Source organism: Strix aluco, chromosome 7 (assembly GCF_031877795.1).
Source record: "Strix aluco isolate bStrAlu1 chromosome 7, bStrAlu1.hap1, whole genome shotgun sequence".
Classification (NCBI taxonomy): Eukaryota; Metazoa; Chordata; class Aves; order Strigiformes; family Strigidae; genus Strix; species Strix aluco.
Window position 1 is genome coordinate 29,243,869 of NC_133937.1, and position 19,246 is coordinate 29,263,114.

General features: G+C 41.1%; 1 protein-coding gene across 1 annotated transcript in view; it reads right to left on the minus strand.

The window, feature by feature from the left end:
* Positions 1 to 232: 232 nt before the first annotated feature.
* The window catches only part of LOC141926073 (VPS10 domain-containing receptor SorCS1-like), a 297,323-nt gene continuing 278,309 nt past the window's right edge, over positions 233 to 19,246 (minus strand). The window contains exons 24-28 of the mRNA XM_074831226.1: positions 9,254 to 9,353; positions 3,698 to 3,803; positions 3,363 to 3,523; positions 1,907 to 2,025; positions 233 to 585 (exon numbers count right to left, since the gene is read on the minus strand). Coding sequence (XP_074687327.1) covers positions 529 to 585; positions 1,907 to 2,025; positions 3,363 to 3,523; positions 3,698 to 3,803; positions 9,254 to 9,353 — 543 coding nt within the window. The 3' untranslated portion in view covers positions 233 to 528. The remainder of the gene's footprint in view (positions 586 to 1,906; positions 2,026 to 3,362; positions 3,524 to 3,697; positions 3,804 to 9,253; positions 9,354 to 19,246) is intronic.

Here is a 19,246-nt window from a genome sequence, read left to right on the forward strand (position 1 = left end):
ACAGATTGACCAAGAATATTTTCAGTGCCTTTAAACTCCAGTGTGATTTTTTTTTTGTGTGTCCTATGAAAGTCTGCTGGGGCGGCTAGCCCTCCCGCAGCCCAAAGTGCTAAAAGAGCAATTAAATCTAAAGCCAAGAACCCTAAACACCCCCCCCTCCCACCTCCCCCAGCCCTTCTCCCCCCACATCCCAGCCCACACCTCTCCCTAAAGAAGAGACCCCCATGCATATTCTTGGCCTATATCATTATGAATTTTCTACAAATTAGATACAGATCAGAAAAAAGAGAGTGGAGGGATGAGGGGAAGGGCTGTAGAAGTGAATAGTGGTACCAGTTCCTCTCCCCCCACCCCCCACTAAAATTGAACACCTGTACAATGCAGTTCCACTATGGTCTCAGTATAATGTCCACATGCACAGGCTTAAAGCTAAAAACCCTTTGTCATCTGAAGAATTAAAAAGTCCAAATGCAGTGAGCTCTCCTCTTTTTAGATATAGAGATATATCGGTGTCCTCAATTCAACCATTTACATAGGTAGGGATTTCTTTTGTGCTCTGGGGCTCAGCAGCTGTGGAAATACTTCCTGTGGCAAAGAAAGAAAAATGTAAGAGTCAGTAAATAACAAGTGCATTTAGCCAAGGAAGATGTTTGAAGGTATCACCCTGCTGGGCTTTGGGATTCAATTGTTCCAGACTGACATGTTCTTCCCAGAAATGTTTTCTTGTCATTCAAAACACTGAAGGTGATGTCCTGTTCTTTCGCTAATAAAGATGATTCACCCATGTTGAACAGAAAAGGGAGAGGCCAGAGCAGAGGGGTAGAGGGAAGGAGGGATTGAGGTCCTCAGAGGAAATGTGTAACTCATTTGCAATGATAAGGTGTTGGAGATTTCATAAATAACCTTAAGCTTTGCATTTGCAAAAGAGGAGCCTAAACCACGCACATCCAGAAAATTGGAACTGTGTTTTTTTGTTTCCAGAGTTAGGAAAGAAAATTAAATGATCCAGGGACATTCATACAGATTCCTCCAAGGAAGGATCCCTGATTGTTAGTCAAAGGGGTTTAACAAACCTGGCTTCTGAACAAGCATACAAAAGAGAAACACCCAATTACAGTCTTGCTTTGTTTTCCCAAAAGAAAGAAAACTCATTAAAAGAGAAATTGCTGATTTCCAGAAACAGATGAGGTGGTTATATAGAAGAGTGGAGAGCCTTTGCACTTTCTATTCTGTTCACACCTAGGTCCAGACCTTCTCATTTTGTCAATGAGCTCTGATTCAGTTTCCTCATTCATCTTACCGACAGGATAGAAAAACACTCTTAGGAAGTTTGTTGGACTGATTCATTTTGATAGAGAATTGAGTCTACGTATCCCCCACATTTACCTTTTGTGCTCGCTAGTGTAGTTACAGGTGCAAATCAAAGAGTTATAAAAGACCAATTTCTAGTTTAATACAGTGTCCAGTAGCACAGCTGAGAATCACACAAAATGGTGGCTATTGTAGAAAGCCAGAAATGCTATAGTTGCACCAAATGAAAACCTACCCCCAAAATTAGCTTTTGACTGCTGTTATCCTAGAGGCTCCCAGGGTTTAGTTACCAACACCAGCAAGAGCAGTTTTGAAGGTACACTGAATAGAGCTATCAGGTGACTGACTCTTTCCACTTCAAAGTGACCTGTGAAAACATGTGTTTCCCTATCCCTGGAACAGCATGAACCACGGTCATTACATTCTTTTAGAAAGTGGAAGCTCAAAGCCCATCTAACTCTAGAAAGAGAGTTCCTGACCTGAAATTGGGTGTTTCTCCCTTAGCATCTTACAGCAATTTTGCCTTGGAGGCTTCTGGGGGAAAAAAAAAAAAAAGAAAAAAGAAAAAAAAGAATTGTTAAAGTTTAGGACCCACCGCTCCGGGTCTTGGCTTGAAACCTCTTGGTGATCCACAAGCCTTTTGGAAGTCCTCTGTCCAGACTACCTTGGTTGCATTTCCTTTCCTTGGGTTCTGGACTGTGGCCTGGGGTTGCTCTGTATGGGGAACACCACATGGGAAGGTTGGTCCCCTCACTCCATCCTGTGTTCTGCTAAGCAGGGATGTCCAGGTCTGCTGATGAATAGCTGCTTAAAAGCTTTTAATAGCTACCAGAGCTCTCCTTAGCGAACAGGTGAGGAGAGATCAGTATTGATTGCAGTGGGGCTTCCAGCTTAGACATCAGTTTCATCAAGAGACTTTCTTCTTTTTCCTCCCATGTTGTTTCACAGGCCACAATCTTAGCACATCACATTCCCTCCTTTAATTGCCCTTCTCCTTGCTCCCTCTCTGCAGCAGCTATGACTCCAAGCGTGCTTTAGCAAACTCCCATACATTTTAGGGACATCCTCAGGTGGGATCTAAGGTTTGGTTAAGCTGAGGAAATTGTGCAAATAAGGGATCTCAGTTACAACTATGCTTCACTCCTGTCTAAGTCAAAACAGCTATAAACTTTAATTCCTCTAAAATAGGTCCATGCCCTTATTTGCAGGGGTCCTGTACTGTACCTCTGGTCTGGGCCTGCAGAATTGTCACCTCACAAGTGAAGCTGAGCAATGCCTGAGCAATGCCCAAGCAATGCTGGCTTTAGCAGAACATGTCTCCAGGCTGAAACCTCCCTGCTCTGTCCCAACACTTTTACTGTAGTCAGGGTAACAGAAAACATATAAGCATGAGCAAATGTGTGACTGATGCCAGTATGCCCACTTAAAGTCTTTTCACTTTAGGTCCTATGAAAGTCTGCTTTGCAAATTTTCAACTACAGAGGTCTGTGGGAGAAATCAGCCTGAGGGCAAACCCACCCAGTTGTCCAATGCTGAGATCCCAGGTTTTGCTTGATTTCCCTGGGAATCAGCCAGGCTAGCATTGGTGCTGTCAACAAGGTCTGGCACAGCACAAAGGCCACAGCAGTCAAAACATCAATGAATATTTTAGCTTTTAGATCTGACTTACCAAATCACCTGCTCACCTCCATGTTCCAGGTGAGAGTGCTCCTGGATGTGGGGTTTAGCCCTGCAACTATATCAGCCCCAGCAAAATAAATTAAATTGCCTCATAGCGCAAGTTAAGTGCCGGCGGGATTTTTAAGAAGGGGAGGGGATCTACACAGAGCAACTAGAAGAGAGAAAAAGCCTAAAGTTTTTCCCCTCCCTTTCATCACATGGCAGTGAGGGAGAGCAAAGAGTTAGCAAGGTTTCCTGTAGCAAAACTAATGCTGCAGCAGAAGAGGATGGGAGGAGGAGTATGCAGGAATATGGGGAGGGGGGAGGCTGAGAAAAGGGTTAGCCAATTATGTCAGAGTCTGACCAGCTGCGGGATGCTGCAAGTTATTTACCTATGGGCTGGACTTCCAACTTCTCATCTACTAGTTGCTCAGGGCTCATCAGCTCACTTTGAGGGACATTAGGTATGCTTTCCCTCTGACTGACTGGACTGACCATCTCTTGATCTTTTTCATTCTGCATCTGTGCATATATATTAAGGCCAGGAATCTTCCTAAAACATTAACAGAAACCATCATTGTGGGGTACTCTGGAAGATGATGTAGTATCAGCTTTTACAAACCAAGAAACAAATCACTGCAAAAAAGAAAACCCAGCAAAATAAAACCCAAACACCTCAGTGTAAGGCAGCAACAGGGAGAAGGAAATGGCTCAGGGAGGGTCATACCTTTTGAACTTGTAGATTACAAACACGGCTAGTCCCACAAAAACGACAGAGAGGAGCATCAGCATAGCTGAACCGCTGTGACTGGGAGTGAGGTCCACCAGAGGAGCTGCAAGAGAGGGGGAGAAGGTTAGAGCCACCCCCAGCCTGGAGTGGAAGTTTCTCCCTCCAGAAACATAGTTCATTCTCCCCTTACTGCACGTGTAGCAGGCCTCATCTGTCCACATGCCTCCAGGGCTTCTCTCCCTTTCTTAATCCACCTGGGAAAAAACCTCAGTTCAGACCACCAGTAGTGCTCAACCTACCCCCTGATGTGAAGTCCCATAGCTTTCTCCTTAGAGGCCTCTCTTCTCTGGTCTGTTAGAGGACTGCCTGACACATACTGTCTCATATTGCAGACAGTTACTAAGGTAGTTGCAAATGAAGTCACTTGGATACCAAAACTCGCATTTTCTGGACGATCCCGGAGCTACCCATGGGCTAACTTGTCATGTTGACTTTCTATTTTGCTTAGAGTTAGTTTGGGTAGCTCACAATACATTGTGAACAATGAGCAACTGGCTTCTCAATTTTACTGTAGCAATGATGCTCACCAAATGTATTGTTCTCTGCGCAGTCCTGTTACTTCCTGACCAGAAGTGCAGTGCCCTTCACAGACACTGCCTCAGCATCCATGCCTTATCTTCTCACACCTCTGACATTTTCAGTTTCTTCCTTTATCCCTTTCCTATGCTTCTGAACATATTCTACTCTTCCCTGGTGCCCTGCTCTCTCTCCCACACCTTCCATGCAAGAGAGTGCACAGGTTCAAGAAAAAAAACCCCACATCAATACCAACCCTAATCAATCAAAAAGTCTCTCTGTGCTTCTTCTCAAAGTTTTGCTTACCACCTTTTCATAGTCCCTTGCAAAATAAGGCCACACAAAACAGCCAGAAGCATGGCTTTCTCAGAAATACAAAGTAAATTCTATCAAATAGAGTTTCCATCACTCATGTGCACACACACAAACAGAAAGACACCTAGCATCCAAAAAGGGACACACATAGGTCCAGTAGTCTTAGTTGTTCATGCAGACACTAATAAAACACACTAGACAGACATGCAGCTATAGCTGTGCCATTACACAGAGCTAACACACAGAGCAGATACATCCTCACTGACTGTCTCTATCTGGCATTACACACAGAACATGTAGTGCCTTCCTCTGCAAGGCAGTGAAAGTTAACTTGAACCACTGTCATACACATCCTTTTTCCCTTGCCCCTCCTTCACATGCACTGAATAGACCCAACCTAAACTAAAGCCAGAAGACACAAGAAAACATGCACGCACAAGCAAATGCTTACTCAGGCACACACATCACATACACACACGTTTTCAGCTGTCACACCCAGCCTGATAAAGCCAAAATTTATGAAGAGAAGTGAAAAAAATTCTTCCCAGACCAAGCAGGCTATCTTCAGGAAGGTAAGGCACCGGGGTGAAATGATCTGTTACTATGCATTCCTCACACATCTCCACTCTGTCCCCTTTGTGGCTGTATTTTGTGGGTCTCTGCAGTTCTGTGGGATGACAAAGTGGCTCTCCCACCAGTTCAGGCTCAGCATCACTCAGTGTTGTTGTTATAATGCTGCAATGAGAGTCTGCTAATAAAGAGCTGTTTAACTTCTTTGTGTACTGGTATATTTTACTCTGCCTTAGAGTTGAGGTTGTTGTCTGTTGGGTTGGGGACGTTGGTTGGTTTTTCTTTCATGAGAGGAAGAATAACATGATGAATGGATTGCAATCTGTTGTCCATAATTGCCATAAATTAATCCATCCTCCAGTGTGGTCTGAACAAAGAACACAGAGGTGTGAAATGTGCCGAGGCCAACGCCTGTCATTCTTCTGTGCTCCAGGGAATGCACATGCTCACATACAACACACACACACACAGGGGCTCATTTCTACAGGTCCTACTTGAACATCCACTCCAAGCTGGTTTAGATACCTGCACTTTTGTTCCCTGTAGCTCTTCTGCTGCAGAAATTGCTGCTGTGCATGACCAGGCACACACACAGGAACATGCATGTGCACTGAGGCATGGGAACATAGATGTAGGCATATGTATACATATGTGTGCACTTACAAAAACACACGCTGAGCTTTGTGGTTCAGTCAACTATAGCTCATAGATGCCTGGAGTCCAACACAGAGTCATAGTGAAAAGGCTGGGAAAGAAGGGATACCAGAGACCAGAGCAGCACCTCTGGGCCGTGTGCATCCCCCTGGACTGTGTTTGCTAGGGACTGCTTCTGGTGCTGGCTTGTGTTCCAGGTTTCCCTGCTTTTTTTTATTTAATTTTTCATAAAAGCTTGGATTTGAAAAGGACAATTCTTCTTCTTTGACAACCAAAACAATAGTTTTCAGCACTGAAGTAAATCTCTCTTTTGGCATTTTGTAAAATTCTAAACTATTCCCAAGTTTTGATGTAATGAAATTGGGCCTTTTATTTAAACAGGGTGCTGAGTCATGACCTCTGCAGCTTGATAAGGAGCCATATTCCCTCAAAGACCTCACAGTGGCTGCTCTCTGGGCTTTTTAATATCTAGTTTGGCAGTCCAGGCTCATTTTGCATTCTTACTGAATCATATTTCTGCAAGAGACAAAATCCTGTAATATTCCTATAGGAAACTGTGAAGCCAGTTACAGCAATCACTCACATCTCACCAGCAGCTTCAAAGACAAGTACAACCAAAGCCTACCTTGCAGGACAAATGAGTGTTTGCATCTATTATGGACAAAAAAATACTCATTCCTGGTGTGTGTGTAAATACAAATAAAAATGTGCATTTTCAGTGAGCACAAAGATCGTATATTTACATAGCATGTCTAAGCCAAGCACCCTCTGCCTCAGCCTGAGCCGGTAAGAAATAGGCCAGCATGGAACTGAGCTTAAAACCACTTGGACACTCACTGACTGCAGCAGGAAGAAGGCTCAAATACCTGTAAGCCCTTTGACTTATGCTCCAGAATGGTAAAAAACCAAACAACTGGAATTCAAGACTGATCTTCTCATAGGATACTCTTCAAATACAGGCTCAGCCTGACATTACTTATTTCTGAGAAAATCTGCATTTGCAAAGAATTCTGCATCTTAGATGTTTACAAGAACGTTGTTTTATTATTCTGGGAACTAGATAAATATCCCTGTTTCACTGAGAAAGCAAGCAGCTTTTTAAAGACCATGTAGTAAGCCAGCAGTGAACTTGGATTTAATTCTTGCCTGTCTTCACTTCCCAGCTCTCTGCTTTTATTCTCTGAAATATCTTTTCTGCCTTCACTCTAAGGACATCTTCAGTATTCTGCACTGCCTGTCACTAATATTTTGTTTGCTGACTTGCTTGTTGTCTTTAGTAATAGCGGAATTTTTAAAATTCTGACTGTACTGGCAGCCTTCTATGATTCCTTGGGTAGGCAGAGGACACAGACCTTATACAAACCCATCTTTGTACCTGTGTGCATCTTTGACAATGTTGTTCCCCTTTCACAATCTTCAGCATGTGCCCAGAGGCCATACTGTTATTTAGCATGGCAGAATGCCACACTGATAGACCCTGCCTTCTGGTTCCTTCAGGGCAGCAGACAAGGTTTAGTAGCCCAGAAAAGTGCTACAATACTTCCACTAGCTATGGCTTCAGGACTGGAGCTACCCAGCTTTTAGCCAGCTATGAGCATGGAAGGTGCAGCTGGGGACCCTATGCCCTCCCTCATGCAGAGATGCCCAGAATTCCTCTCCAAGAAGCTGCAGGAGGTTCCTATACAGCACAAAACTTGGATCCAAATTCATCTTGTATTAAAGGCAGGCCTAGATATGTGATTTTAAATGTCAACTGTTTCCACTACATGAAATCAGGAATGTCTCTTCAGTAGGAAGAGGTAAAGATGAGCCTTTCCCAGGAACATCAAACGTGATTCTTTCTAATTACAGTTGTTTAGAAAAGGCCTACAGGATATTCAGGGTCAGAGCAGTCATGTCTAAATGTTCATTTGGGATTTGATCTTGACTTTAATGAACATTGACCAAAATGGAAAACAGCCATGTGCATTGGCAGAGTAAATGCCCAGAAACAAATTTCAAAAATGATGAGCAATTGCCGGTAACTACACGTTTGAAGCTCACATTAAGATGCTTTCAGATACACTTCTTTTAAGAGATAGGCAGTGAACATTTTCTGAAAGTAATATAGTAACACTGGTCATAGTTGAAAATTCAGGTCAAGGATTGCTTCTCTGATAACAACTGTTATGTAAAACATATATGAATTTAAATCTAAAATGTATATGAATTTAAATCTTAAATGTAAAGTCACGCAATTCTTTTGTGTCAATGTCTATTACTTTTTTTTACAGTTTACAGGAGAAAAAAAAATCAAACACACTGACTTCTCAAGCTGTTGTGTGGTTTGTTTTTTTTCCTTAGAGATTACTCAGCTGTGCTGCATCTCTGCTTTTTTATTCTTTTGGTTCTAACATGTCTAAAAGTAAGCATTTGATCATCTGTTCCACAGCTAATGGAAAGAAGAAATATGCAGCAATATTCCCAGGGCAGATATTAGCAAGTTCTGCTTAGGAAAAATGAAATATTGCAAATACCAAGCCTGTCTTCTGGAGGGACTTAAATGCAGTCTCATTACACCCTTTGTTAAGAGCCTTTTTTTTTTCTTCCCTTTATGGACGAGGCAGCACGTGGACTGACACCAGTTTGGGCAGACCCGTTCATACCATAAAAAGCTTTTTGGAGAGCAGTGTGCTGACGCAAATGAACTGAGACTTTTAGTTTGCAAGTTAGTAAAAGAAGCTGATACCGACTGATCAGAGTTATCAGCAGCTCCTGGAGAAAAGGAATTCCTAAGAATCCTGAGCACGGATTTGTTTGTCCTATCTCTTGTAATAGTTAAATAGGACCTGTGCTGTGAAATGGGGGTTTAGCATACATAATAGACAGAGATGAATGTAATTAAATATCAGGACTTTGGAGATGACGCATTTTGAGATAGCATTAGTTGAAGTCCGAACTGCCTAATCTTATGTTTGTGCATATATAAATTGATTCTAGTCTTTCAGACTGCTGAACAACTTCTGAACTTTGCTCAATTGCTTTGAATGTTCGTTGACTCAAGAATATCTGATATATCCAAGGCTAGCTGGTATCCTTTGCACTGTGTGATCCAGACTGAATATGCCATGGTGCTGCTTAGCTGTTGAATAGTTCAGAAACAACCAAGAAGTACACATTTCTACTGCTACTTATACTGCATTTCCAACAACTGCAAATTCCTGCACATAAGTAAACAAAAGGTTTAGCTGTAAGTGCAAAAGCCACTATATCTTTTTGACATGAAAGAGAAAGGGGAGGTGGAGCAGGCATTTTAATGTCTGTCCATACACTGAATTGTTATTGTGACATAAAAAATGTTTAAAATACAGCTGATAGCACACTACTACCATCAAGGAATATATTGCTTGCTGTGCTATGCAGCAACAGAGAGGGTGTATACAGAAAGAGGATACTGACCTGCTGTTAAATGGGCAGCATGGACAAGGATTCGAACCCCTGGCTTCAACTCAAAATGGACCAGGTTTTGGTTCAGTTTCTGGATCAGTGTTTCTGAAATCTGGAAAAAAGGAGAAAATAAGAAATTCTCTTGATCGTTGATTTAGATTGTCAATAGGTGGGTAGGAAATGGAGCTGCATGCAAAGCAAAGATTTTGCAGAAGCGTCAGACTTTCCAAGCACAATTTCGCATCACCTTACATCGAGGGAGTTTGTGAAAGCTGAACACATCTGCCAGTACTATGTCCAGAGTGTATCTGTATGGTTAGCAATGACTGATAGTAACAAGGTGCCCTGTTACATCTCTGTAGGAGTGGCCCAGCAGCAAAAAGGAATTGAGCCCCAAAGGAACATTACACCCACATGTGTAAGTGTCTGCAGGACCAGCCAGCAACAGTACATCAGTGAACTCTGTTTACTATTCAAGCAAAGAGAAGCATTTCAATTGTTAACACTCATTTGCTCATAACAAATAACTTTTTGCTCATTAAGTGGACAGCTCCATGATCTTAGAGCATGTTCATAACACGTGATATACCTGAATCAAAATGAATAGTTTAAATCCTTACCCCAGCTTGCAGTTAAATTTCAAGTCCTAAAACTAAATTTCATTTGATCCAGCTCTGAGTTTCAAGCCAGCTGCTCCCTAATCCTTAGTACATACTTAATCCTTAAGTATATACCAGACCAGCTCGAATCTGGAAGTATTTACTGACTACAGAGTGTGGCTTAAACAAAATGCATGTTCCACCTATTCTTATGGGTTACACAGAGAGAGACATGCTCTTTTATTTTCTCATTCATGGGAGAGACATTCCACAGAGCTTTTAGATCACTAGATTATCTTGCCATAACTCTGATGACAACAACAGAGATCTAGCAGAAATGAAGCAGGCTATTCCTCCTTAAAGGACACAACTGGAAAGATGAGCATTTGCTGAGATAAGATCCAATAAAATCGACATTTGTACAGTGAAGAAGTGAAGCTTTAGTCCAATCTGTTGGTAAACATTCCTTTTTTTAAGTCAGTTCATCACAATATGTACAGAGCCACTTTCTCCATATCACTCTTAATTATATCTAAGAAGTTCCAGGCACGTTGCCATTAAAAGCAAAAAATTCACATAGATTAATCAAGGAATGGAAGCCTATAGACATGGTGTTGACAGTTTGTTGTGTGTCTTTTGTATGTTCATTTGCTAGATGTTCCATGTATTTCACATTTTCTTGCAGCAGTGAGCAATTTTCCAGTTGAACATAGCTGCTGTTCTGCATGTTGGTTTATTAAGGAGAGGTGGTTGGAAAACTGGAAAAAAACACCCCCACCCCATAACCCTTAATATGCAGTTACTGAGAACGTTGTGTTTTTATAGCCATACCAAGAGGAACCGTATTCTAGTGCTCACCACTTAATTTAATTTGTTTTAAATAAATCCTTATTCCTTCTTGAAGATTAATGAAAAATTGTCAGAAAAAAGAACATTCCAATAATTTTTACACCATCTTTTTCATGTTCTTCATTTTTGTCTGGTTGAGTTATTTCAGTAAATGCTACCCAGATATGATTAGATGTTCCTTGGCTATCATTCATCACAGTATGAGATTTATCTGCCTTTTTTATTTTTTTAACATTCTTAATGGTTCTTTCAATACTCTTGGCTTATACACTTCATTTCTGGCTGCCGATCACTTGAATAGGTGCCTTTGGTCCAATATCAATTTGGCAATAACTCTTACAGGCATTTTATTTATATTTTTTAATATATCTCTTTAAAGTTTACAATTTTTTAATGGGTGCCAGAATAAGCAGTAAATACATTTCTTCCAGTAGCAAGAAAAAATAGCCCCTGCTTACAAAGAGCCATCTGCTGAGCTCAGAGCAGCAGGGATGGTAACACAAAGAAGTGCAGTACACGAAGAAAGCCTGAGAAGCAAATTATATCCCTCTTTAAGAATTTGAGTATATTAATAACCAAGATTGATGACTATAAAGAGCGTTTCATCTCTAAAACTGGAGCAACAGATGCAGATCGATATGCTGTAAACCAGGTACATTAATGGCTCATGGAAATAATGGGGAAAATATCATCCTGGCCATTTCCAGTACCAAACATGACCTAACAACTCTCCTGCATACCCCTGCAGGAATTATCTTCCTTTGTGCTCTGAGATCCTGATGCTGCTGGGGCAGCTGAACCTATGAAAAAAAGCAACCACGAGGCAGTAAACTGAAGAAAAGAGCCAACCCCATTGTGTCATTCCTCTTCAACACATTGTGATAGCTGCACAAAACGGCCAGGAAAATAGAGGTAAAAACCATACTTGATGCCTTATATACAAAAAGAGGTTTAATGTGATGGGTAATGGAGAATGCAGCTAGCAAATGTTGTTATCTAGTATTGGAGAATAGTTTCATCAAGGATTTGGGCAAGAAATGGAAGAATAGGATAACCTCAAGAAAGTCTGCATGAGAAGGGACCTGAGACTTTGTGGGCAGCAGTGACAATGAAGGAACACAGATCTCACCTGGCCTGCCTGAAGACTCCTGCAATGCAGAATGAAAAGGGCAAAACAACAGCACCAGCAGGGCCATTACAGCTGAGAGATGCTATGGCAGCCTCCCAGCATGCAAGTTGAGTGTGTGAGAGAAAGCTTAACCAATATTCTTGTCTGGCAAGCTGATGAAAAGGAATAATAGGAAGACGAGAGACTGTGAGAGTGAAGTAGTAACAAAAAAGGAAGAAAGGCAGAAAGAAAGTCACAAATGAAGTTTATTACTACTGTATTGCATTGTTACCTGATCATGAATTAGAACTTCATTGACACCATCCTGTACAAAGGCAACTCAGAATAAAATGATTTCTGCCTGAAACCATCGGTATCTCAGCAGAAGCTTGAAATAGCCATCACTGTTTCAAGACTATATGCAGTGTCAAAACAGGTAGCAACTGTTCACACTGCTCAAACTATACAGCATATTTCCTTGGCTCCATTAATTATATGCTCTCCCAGCAGCTTTTTGGGTGCAGCTTTTTTGTCAGGGTCTTTACGGAATCTGAACGAGTCAAAAAATGAATAACAGCCTGAGACCTTCAAAAGCGCCAAAAGTTCTTGAGAGATTCAGACATCTGCCTTCCTCAGGCAGCTCTGGAGATTCCTGACACAGACTTCTGAGGGAAGAACAGATGCATTCAGACATGTTTTTAAAATGTTTGCTTGCTTAGTACAATATTTTCATTTCTCTTTACATGGAAAGTGAGATTCTCTTTGAAATAGACATACAGACAGTATAGAAAGAAGGAGAAAAATGCATTTCTGTACTAAAAATGATCTGAAATAGCATACACAACAGTTTACAAATGTCAGTATTGGAGGTCAACAAGCAGGTTACACACAGCTAAAAGGCCAAATTCACATTGGGATTGGACATTGCTCTCCAAAGTTGGACCTGACAATGTTTCTGGTCCTCACATGGTCCCAAGGGGATCTGTGAACCACAGATCACTCAGGACACTTACTTTGAGATTGGAAAAGTGGCTTTTCTGCCTTATTCCATCAAGTCCATTTCCAGCTCAGTGGATCACAGGTTATCAGACTTTAACCCAGGAGTGGTTCTGACTCATATAATTTGTTTACAACATTAGTAAAATGTCTTTGAAGTAAATCTCCACACAAAGGCTGATCTCAGTCACTGAGGTAATGAAAAGGTTTCAATGGAAAATATTTTGGGTCTTGTGCCTCCCTTTATTTCTGGTTTTCAAGTGGTACCGTGGATGCACTTTTGCTTAAAAAGCAGATAAGGAAACATCAAAGTACTTTGGCCTGTTTCAAAAATAGCTATGCAGTTCCAATTGAACAGCTAGACCTTCAGCTGGGGAACAGGTTGGGCTCAGGCCTATCCCTGCTTCTCTCTCACTCCTGGAGATGCAACTCAACTGAAGACAAAACTTCTTAGAATAGCAACCTCCTAATTTATAGTCTTCAAGAGTCTCCCTTGTGAAAATAATTAGCTTTCAGAATTAGTTTTGGTCCTTAACTGAGCCTCATTGACTTTATCTGCTTCATTTGCAGAATTAAGCATGATGTGCAAAAATAATTCAGTAATAGAAACCATTCTTCATGTATCATTTTTCATCAAAGGACATATAATGAATAATAATAACAGTCAATTTGTGCAGGAAAAAAAGAGATTCCGATTTAAAAATGGAACAAAATAAAAATTAATTTGGCTTCTCTTAGCATTTTGTCAGAATTAGGACTGTGAAAGAACCATGTGCACCAAGAAACAGAATTATTACTCAGAAGGGCATTTTCCTATACCTTCATTGAATTTTGAAACCTCTGGTGTAAATTGGTTTAGACTAATTGAATGTGATTCAACTGTGCCAGTATGTACTAGCTAGGAATCTAGATAATTTTATAGATACTGTGTAAAGATCTCAACTAATGAGTGCTACACTTCAATTCATTGAGTAAATCAATAAACAACTAAGGAAAGAATTATGCACATTGATTGGTAGGAAGAAACTTGAATCAGCACTACAAAAGTGAATCAGGAATCAGAGCAAATGTGCATTACTTTAAACTGTGCCAGTCACCCTGTATAACCTTGGTTACTCCACATGAAGGTTTGCTTGCCTTAGCACTGAGAAGAGCGTAATCACTGACTTACAGGGTCCAACAGGAATTTCCTGAGATCTTTTAATGAAAGATGTTAAATTCAAGCTGCCATTAGTATCCAGAGATACTGTGAGAGCACAAGGCAGGACATTCCTGTGGTTAACTCCGGGACAAGAACTGACCAGCAGATATGAACCCAGAGAGATCCTGGACATAAAAGCCAGGATCCACTTTAGACGAACAAAGGTGAACAGAAGGAGTCTTGAGAACTAAGGGCTGTTCTATACACTGAGAAAAAGATGAGAAGGCGAGATAGTCACATGGCACGAGTTAACTCAAAGATATTAAGACAAGATATATAGACAGCCTCTTCTACAGCACACAAGCAGCTGATAAAGAAAAGCTGGCTAAGGAAAAAACCCCTTGGTACAAGGTCTTCTGGTTTATATTATTCCATTCTCTCCCCACCTGCCTTTACTTCTTAAATACTGGCCCAACCTTCCCTAAGCACCCAGTGGAAGACTTGGGTCTACATATAAAGGTACAGATGTTAAAAAAATCTCTTCTAGTAAACACTTGATGATTTACCCCTCTTCCTGGAATTTAATTTCCAGGACTGATTGGCACCATCTTCTGTAAGATTTGAAGGTGTTCACCATCATGATCTTGTTGCTAAAATGTTTCAGTGATGGGTACATCTGAAATACATCAGAGGAAAGGAAGGTAGTGAAAGTAAATATGCTAAAACACTAAAGCTTAGGAAGGTGGATTAAAAAAAAGTATAAAAAAAGATAGAAGCTCCATCATCTAAAATAAAGCAGAAGTAAAACTAAATCTCTTTAAGGAAAGAATCCTTAAAAACAGGCTTCCTGAATGCCACTCTCTGTAGTGTTAAATTCACCAGAGGTATTTAATCTCCTCAGTTCATCACTGCCCATTTGATATTCAGTCATCCATGTCATTTCCCATCTCTTTGGCTGGATACAGATACTGGCCACAGCTGCAACATGTTGAGCACCGCTGGCTACCAAACAGCTGGTGTTGCCATTTGCCAAAGTCTCCATCATGCTTGCTACGCTGCCGATAGCTCTTTTCCGAGAAAAGATTAATGGCCTCAAATGTCATTAACTAGTTGCTCCTACATCTTTTTTGCATTCTGCTTTTATGGTTATTTTGAATAGACAAGGTAAAGGCATGAAAATGGAGAACTAAAGAGAAATGCATGAAAACACTGAAACCTGAATTCTCCTGTATCTTCTGCTTACATCTCACTTGACTAACAGGTGACACATTTGCTATGTTTGACAAAAAGCCCCCACTAGCAAACAATATGGAGAAAAGAGAATTTGTTAAATGCATATATAAAAAGATAACCCTTCAGAATCTTCTTATAGAGTAAAACCATACACTGAAATAAATTAAGTAATCATATCTGTGTATTTGTATGACTGCCCTCTACTGAACTGTAAGTAGAATACCTTCCTACCTCTCATTCATTTTGAATTGGATTGGTGCTGAAAATTAAAATTATTTGAAATGCTACTAATTAGAGGTTTGCCCTTCACTGAAGAAAAAGAATTCAGTGCTTCTGAAGCGGCAGATCTGAATTCTGTAATCATCACATTCACCAAGCCTGTCCATATAAATGGTGTTAACAACTGCATGCCAGCCCAAGTGGCCAATGGTAACTCTGAGTGGCTGTTTTTGCAAGATTCAGGATATTTTAGTGGTGTTGCAGTGACAACATGCAAATCAAACAGCAGCATTTTACAACTGCCAATTATTTCTACATTTTTAAGCAGGTTGGTAGTCTGTCCTCGGTTACTGTGAAATAAGGCAGGGGAACCACGTGACCCAATTAAAAAAAAAAAAAAGCAAAGTCACAACATTCTGGTCATAAATACAAGATTTTCTGAATATGCAAAACACTTCTGGATTCTGCAGGATGAAAAGGCCTTTTGATTTTTATGAAGCTGTGAAGAATAAGTTTAACACAGACTACAGAAAGTGGAGTGGATCAAGCAATCTGAGGTCCTCAGAAATTCTGTATTTATGTATTAAGTGGAAATGTCCCATGCTGCACATTGAAAAAACTTCCCCAGCCTCATACATAGCATTTTTTTCAGCTGTCAAGAGCAGTTAAACTTTTTAAAAGGTGCTTTAGTCTCCCATGGGAAATATCAGGAATGCAGAGTTCACATTTCTAAATGTAATCTGCAAACAGATATAACAATAATTGGTACTGTGTGTACACAAAAAGAATAATTTGCGACACTTGAATGAGAGTGGTACATCAGCTCAAGGAGAAAATGACATCTACCATCTAACCACAGTCTCAACAAAAGCATGAGACACAAATGTACCACCCTAATGGAAAACTGCATGGAAATGTGTATTTGTCAAGTGTGATACAGGGCCTAGGACAACTTCCACAGTCCCACTATTACTGTACCTGAGAATGGTTTTACTGTGTTTAGACATATGAGTGGCACAGAGTAGTATTACAGACTGACAAATGGGAAACTAAGACCTAGATTTTCAAGGGACGGTGGATATATAGCTGTCTCTGAAGTCAATGGGTATTATGTACCTAGAGACCACAGAGCAGCTGGACAGAGAGACCCAAAGGTACGCTTAAAAAGCCAAATGAGTATGTACCAGATAAAAACAGACCAGCTTAATCTGCCTCAAGGGGAAACAGCAAGAAAGTAAGCCCCCCATGGTCATTAGATATGTATCAGATTTACCGGTAGATGCAAAAGTCCATGAAACCACATATACCCTTCATTGATACCCATGGCAGAATAATGGCCTAGCTCAGGAGATGAAATACAGCTCGGTTAAACAAGTTGCTCAAAAACCTCATGCATGCTCTGTGATAGACATAGCCTGCAGCAACTTCAGGAGTTTCACATGGGGAGGTGTAGTTTGAATTCCCTCTTCAGCTACTGTTTCTATCACTCTTCCCTTCCTCCCACTCCATCAGTTGTTCGTAGCCTTGCTTGTTCTAGCTAACAAAATTTAGTATGCACCACTGGCATGATTTAGATGGCTTCCTTTCAAACCCAGGTTGGATGAGCAGAACATCAGGACCACAGAGTGTCCTATACCTTTGCTCTGGTACCTGGCATGTGAATATGGTGGATTTAGGGCTGTTATCACCACATCTGTGTCATATGACCACAAGTATACATGCCGACTTTTGGAGGCATTAATAGAAGGGGAAGAGAAGGAGAAGGCTATAGCACACTTCATTCTCCTGCTAAATGTGTGCCTACAGTGTGCATGGTGGGTTTTGTGCCCTTCTGTGGTAGTTCACTCAGTTCCACCAACTTTTGATTTTGAGAATGCATTAGGTTTTCCCTCCCTTGTGTACTGAAACAAAAGTTTTTGCAGAATAGAAACATTAATTTCTGTAACTCCTTTCCACCTGATCTATTCTGACTGCAAGTTTTCCATGGACAGAAACTATTTGTCACTGTGTCTCTGGACAGGCTCACCACGAGTCTCAGGTTTGGAGAGTAGCTTCTGCGTGCAATATGACACCACAAAAAAAGGAACCTATATAATTAAGTGCTTCCTTAAGAAACCTTATTCCATTGCAGTGTTTGTGCAAACTATTTCCATTTTGTTCCTGTATACTTTGAAGTTTCTCTTCCAAATTAGAAAAAGTCATCCAGAAATATAACTCCTTTGAGTGTGCACCTGCAAACACACAAATTCACATATGTACCTTTGAATAGCTTGTTGCTTGCTCATGAACACAACACAGATTTCTGTTCCTACCAGAAAAGAACACAGCACATCATAAAGTACCTAAGAAGCAACTTAAGCTGTCATCAGGAAAAACATCTGCTCCCAGTACTCATCCCAGTGACTTCAGGCACAGGGAGAAGCTGTTGAATGGGCTCTGAAATACTTTAGGAAAGGGATAGTGAAGGATCACAGGCCAAATGGATGACAAAAAAGGAACAGTATCATAACATGCTTCAGACCTGAGGGCAGAGACACCTTTTGGGGCCCTGCTTAGGCAGTTCCCACTGAAAACAATGCCATTTTTTACTGGAGTAACTAGGAAGGGGAATGCAGTACCCACAGACTACTAAGAAAAACATTCTGATTGTCCTGATGGGAGCAGGGGAGATACTTCTCCACAAGAAACAGCTGGCTGCAAATGGCAAATAGTTTCTCTCTCTTCAAAGGTTACTGTTTAGACCCTGCAGGATGCCAGAGAGAGAAGCTGCTGACGTCCCACTGAAAATGACATTTCCTCTTGTCCATAAAAAGGGTCATGAGAGGACTGTCAGGGCTTCCTTTCTCCACAGCCACAGAGACTCCATTTTACAGGGGGAAAATAGAAAGGGACAAAAGAGAGGGAGTAATTGGCAAAATACAGTAGGCTGCTGAGTGCCGGAGGGGAGCTAGGTCAGATTTAAATTTGAAAGTTTATGGACTGGCTTCTTTGCCAATTTGTAATGGAGGAAAGGAAAAGGGGGATGAAGGAGAAAAGGGAGGAAGGGTTTGCAGAGCACTAAATCTCCATCTTTTTTATTATGTGGGTGGTGAAAACTGCAGAGGAAAGTAATTTGTCAAAAAAAGATGATGTTTAAGGATACTGAGCAAGGCTTAAGAATATGGGTGACCTAGTGGTTTGAGGCCCATGGCTAAGCTAACAAGGCTTTAGACCAGTGCAAGAGGCAATTGCAACAGCAAATAATAGGACAGGCAGATGAAAAGGTTATTAGAAAACAGGAATACAAGAAGGGGAAGATACTGTTGATACATGCCCTGATAGGAAGACTTCACTCATTCACAAATTGAGGGACAAATCCAAAGAGAAAAGCTAAAACCCTTGTGGCATCCAGTGGAGTAGCAGGCATCCAGTAATGCTGAGGGTTTCACCATAGCACTGAGGCTGATATTTATGAGCTGATGACACCCTCTACCCCAATGCTCATATAGCCCATACCAACATGGGGTACGTCTGCTTGAGCCACGGACATGCTGTATGGAGAAGCAGAGGTACAGTGGTGCTCCACTCAGGGCTAGTTATCTTTGCCCCTGGAATCTGAGGTAATATGCTGAGAGAGACTTCAGAATTTTTGCCCAGCACAGTGTTTTATCTTTTAGTCACAATCATGCTAGGCCCACCTGGTGGGCAGAACCTTTAGGGTCTGCAGTGAGATATTGTCCTCCAGTTGTCATAACCTGCTTCAGCCTTGCACAGAAAAAACAATCCATAGCAGCTGAACCCCACTGCCAGCATCATGAAGAGGGCAGGCAGATAATCCAACCCCATCCCTGTGCCTTAAAGTAATGAAGTTCTGATCTGCC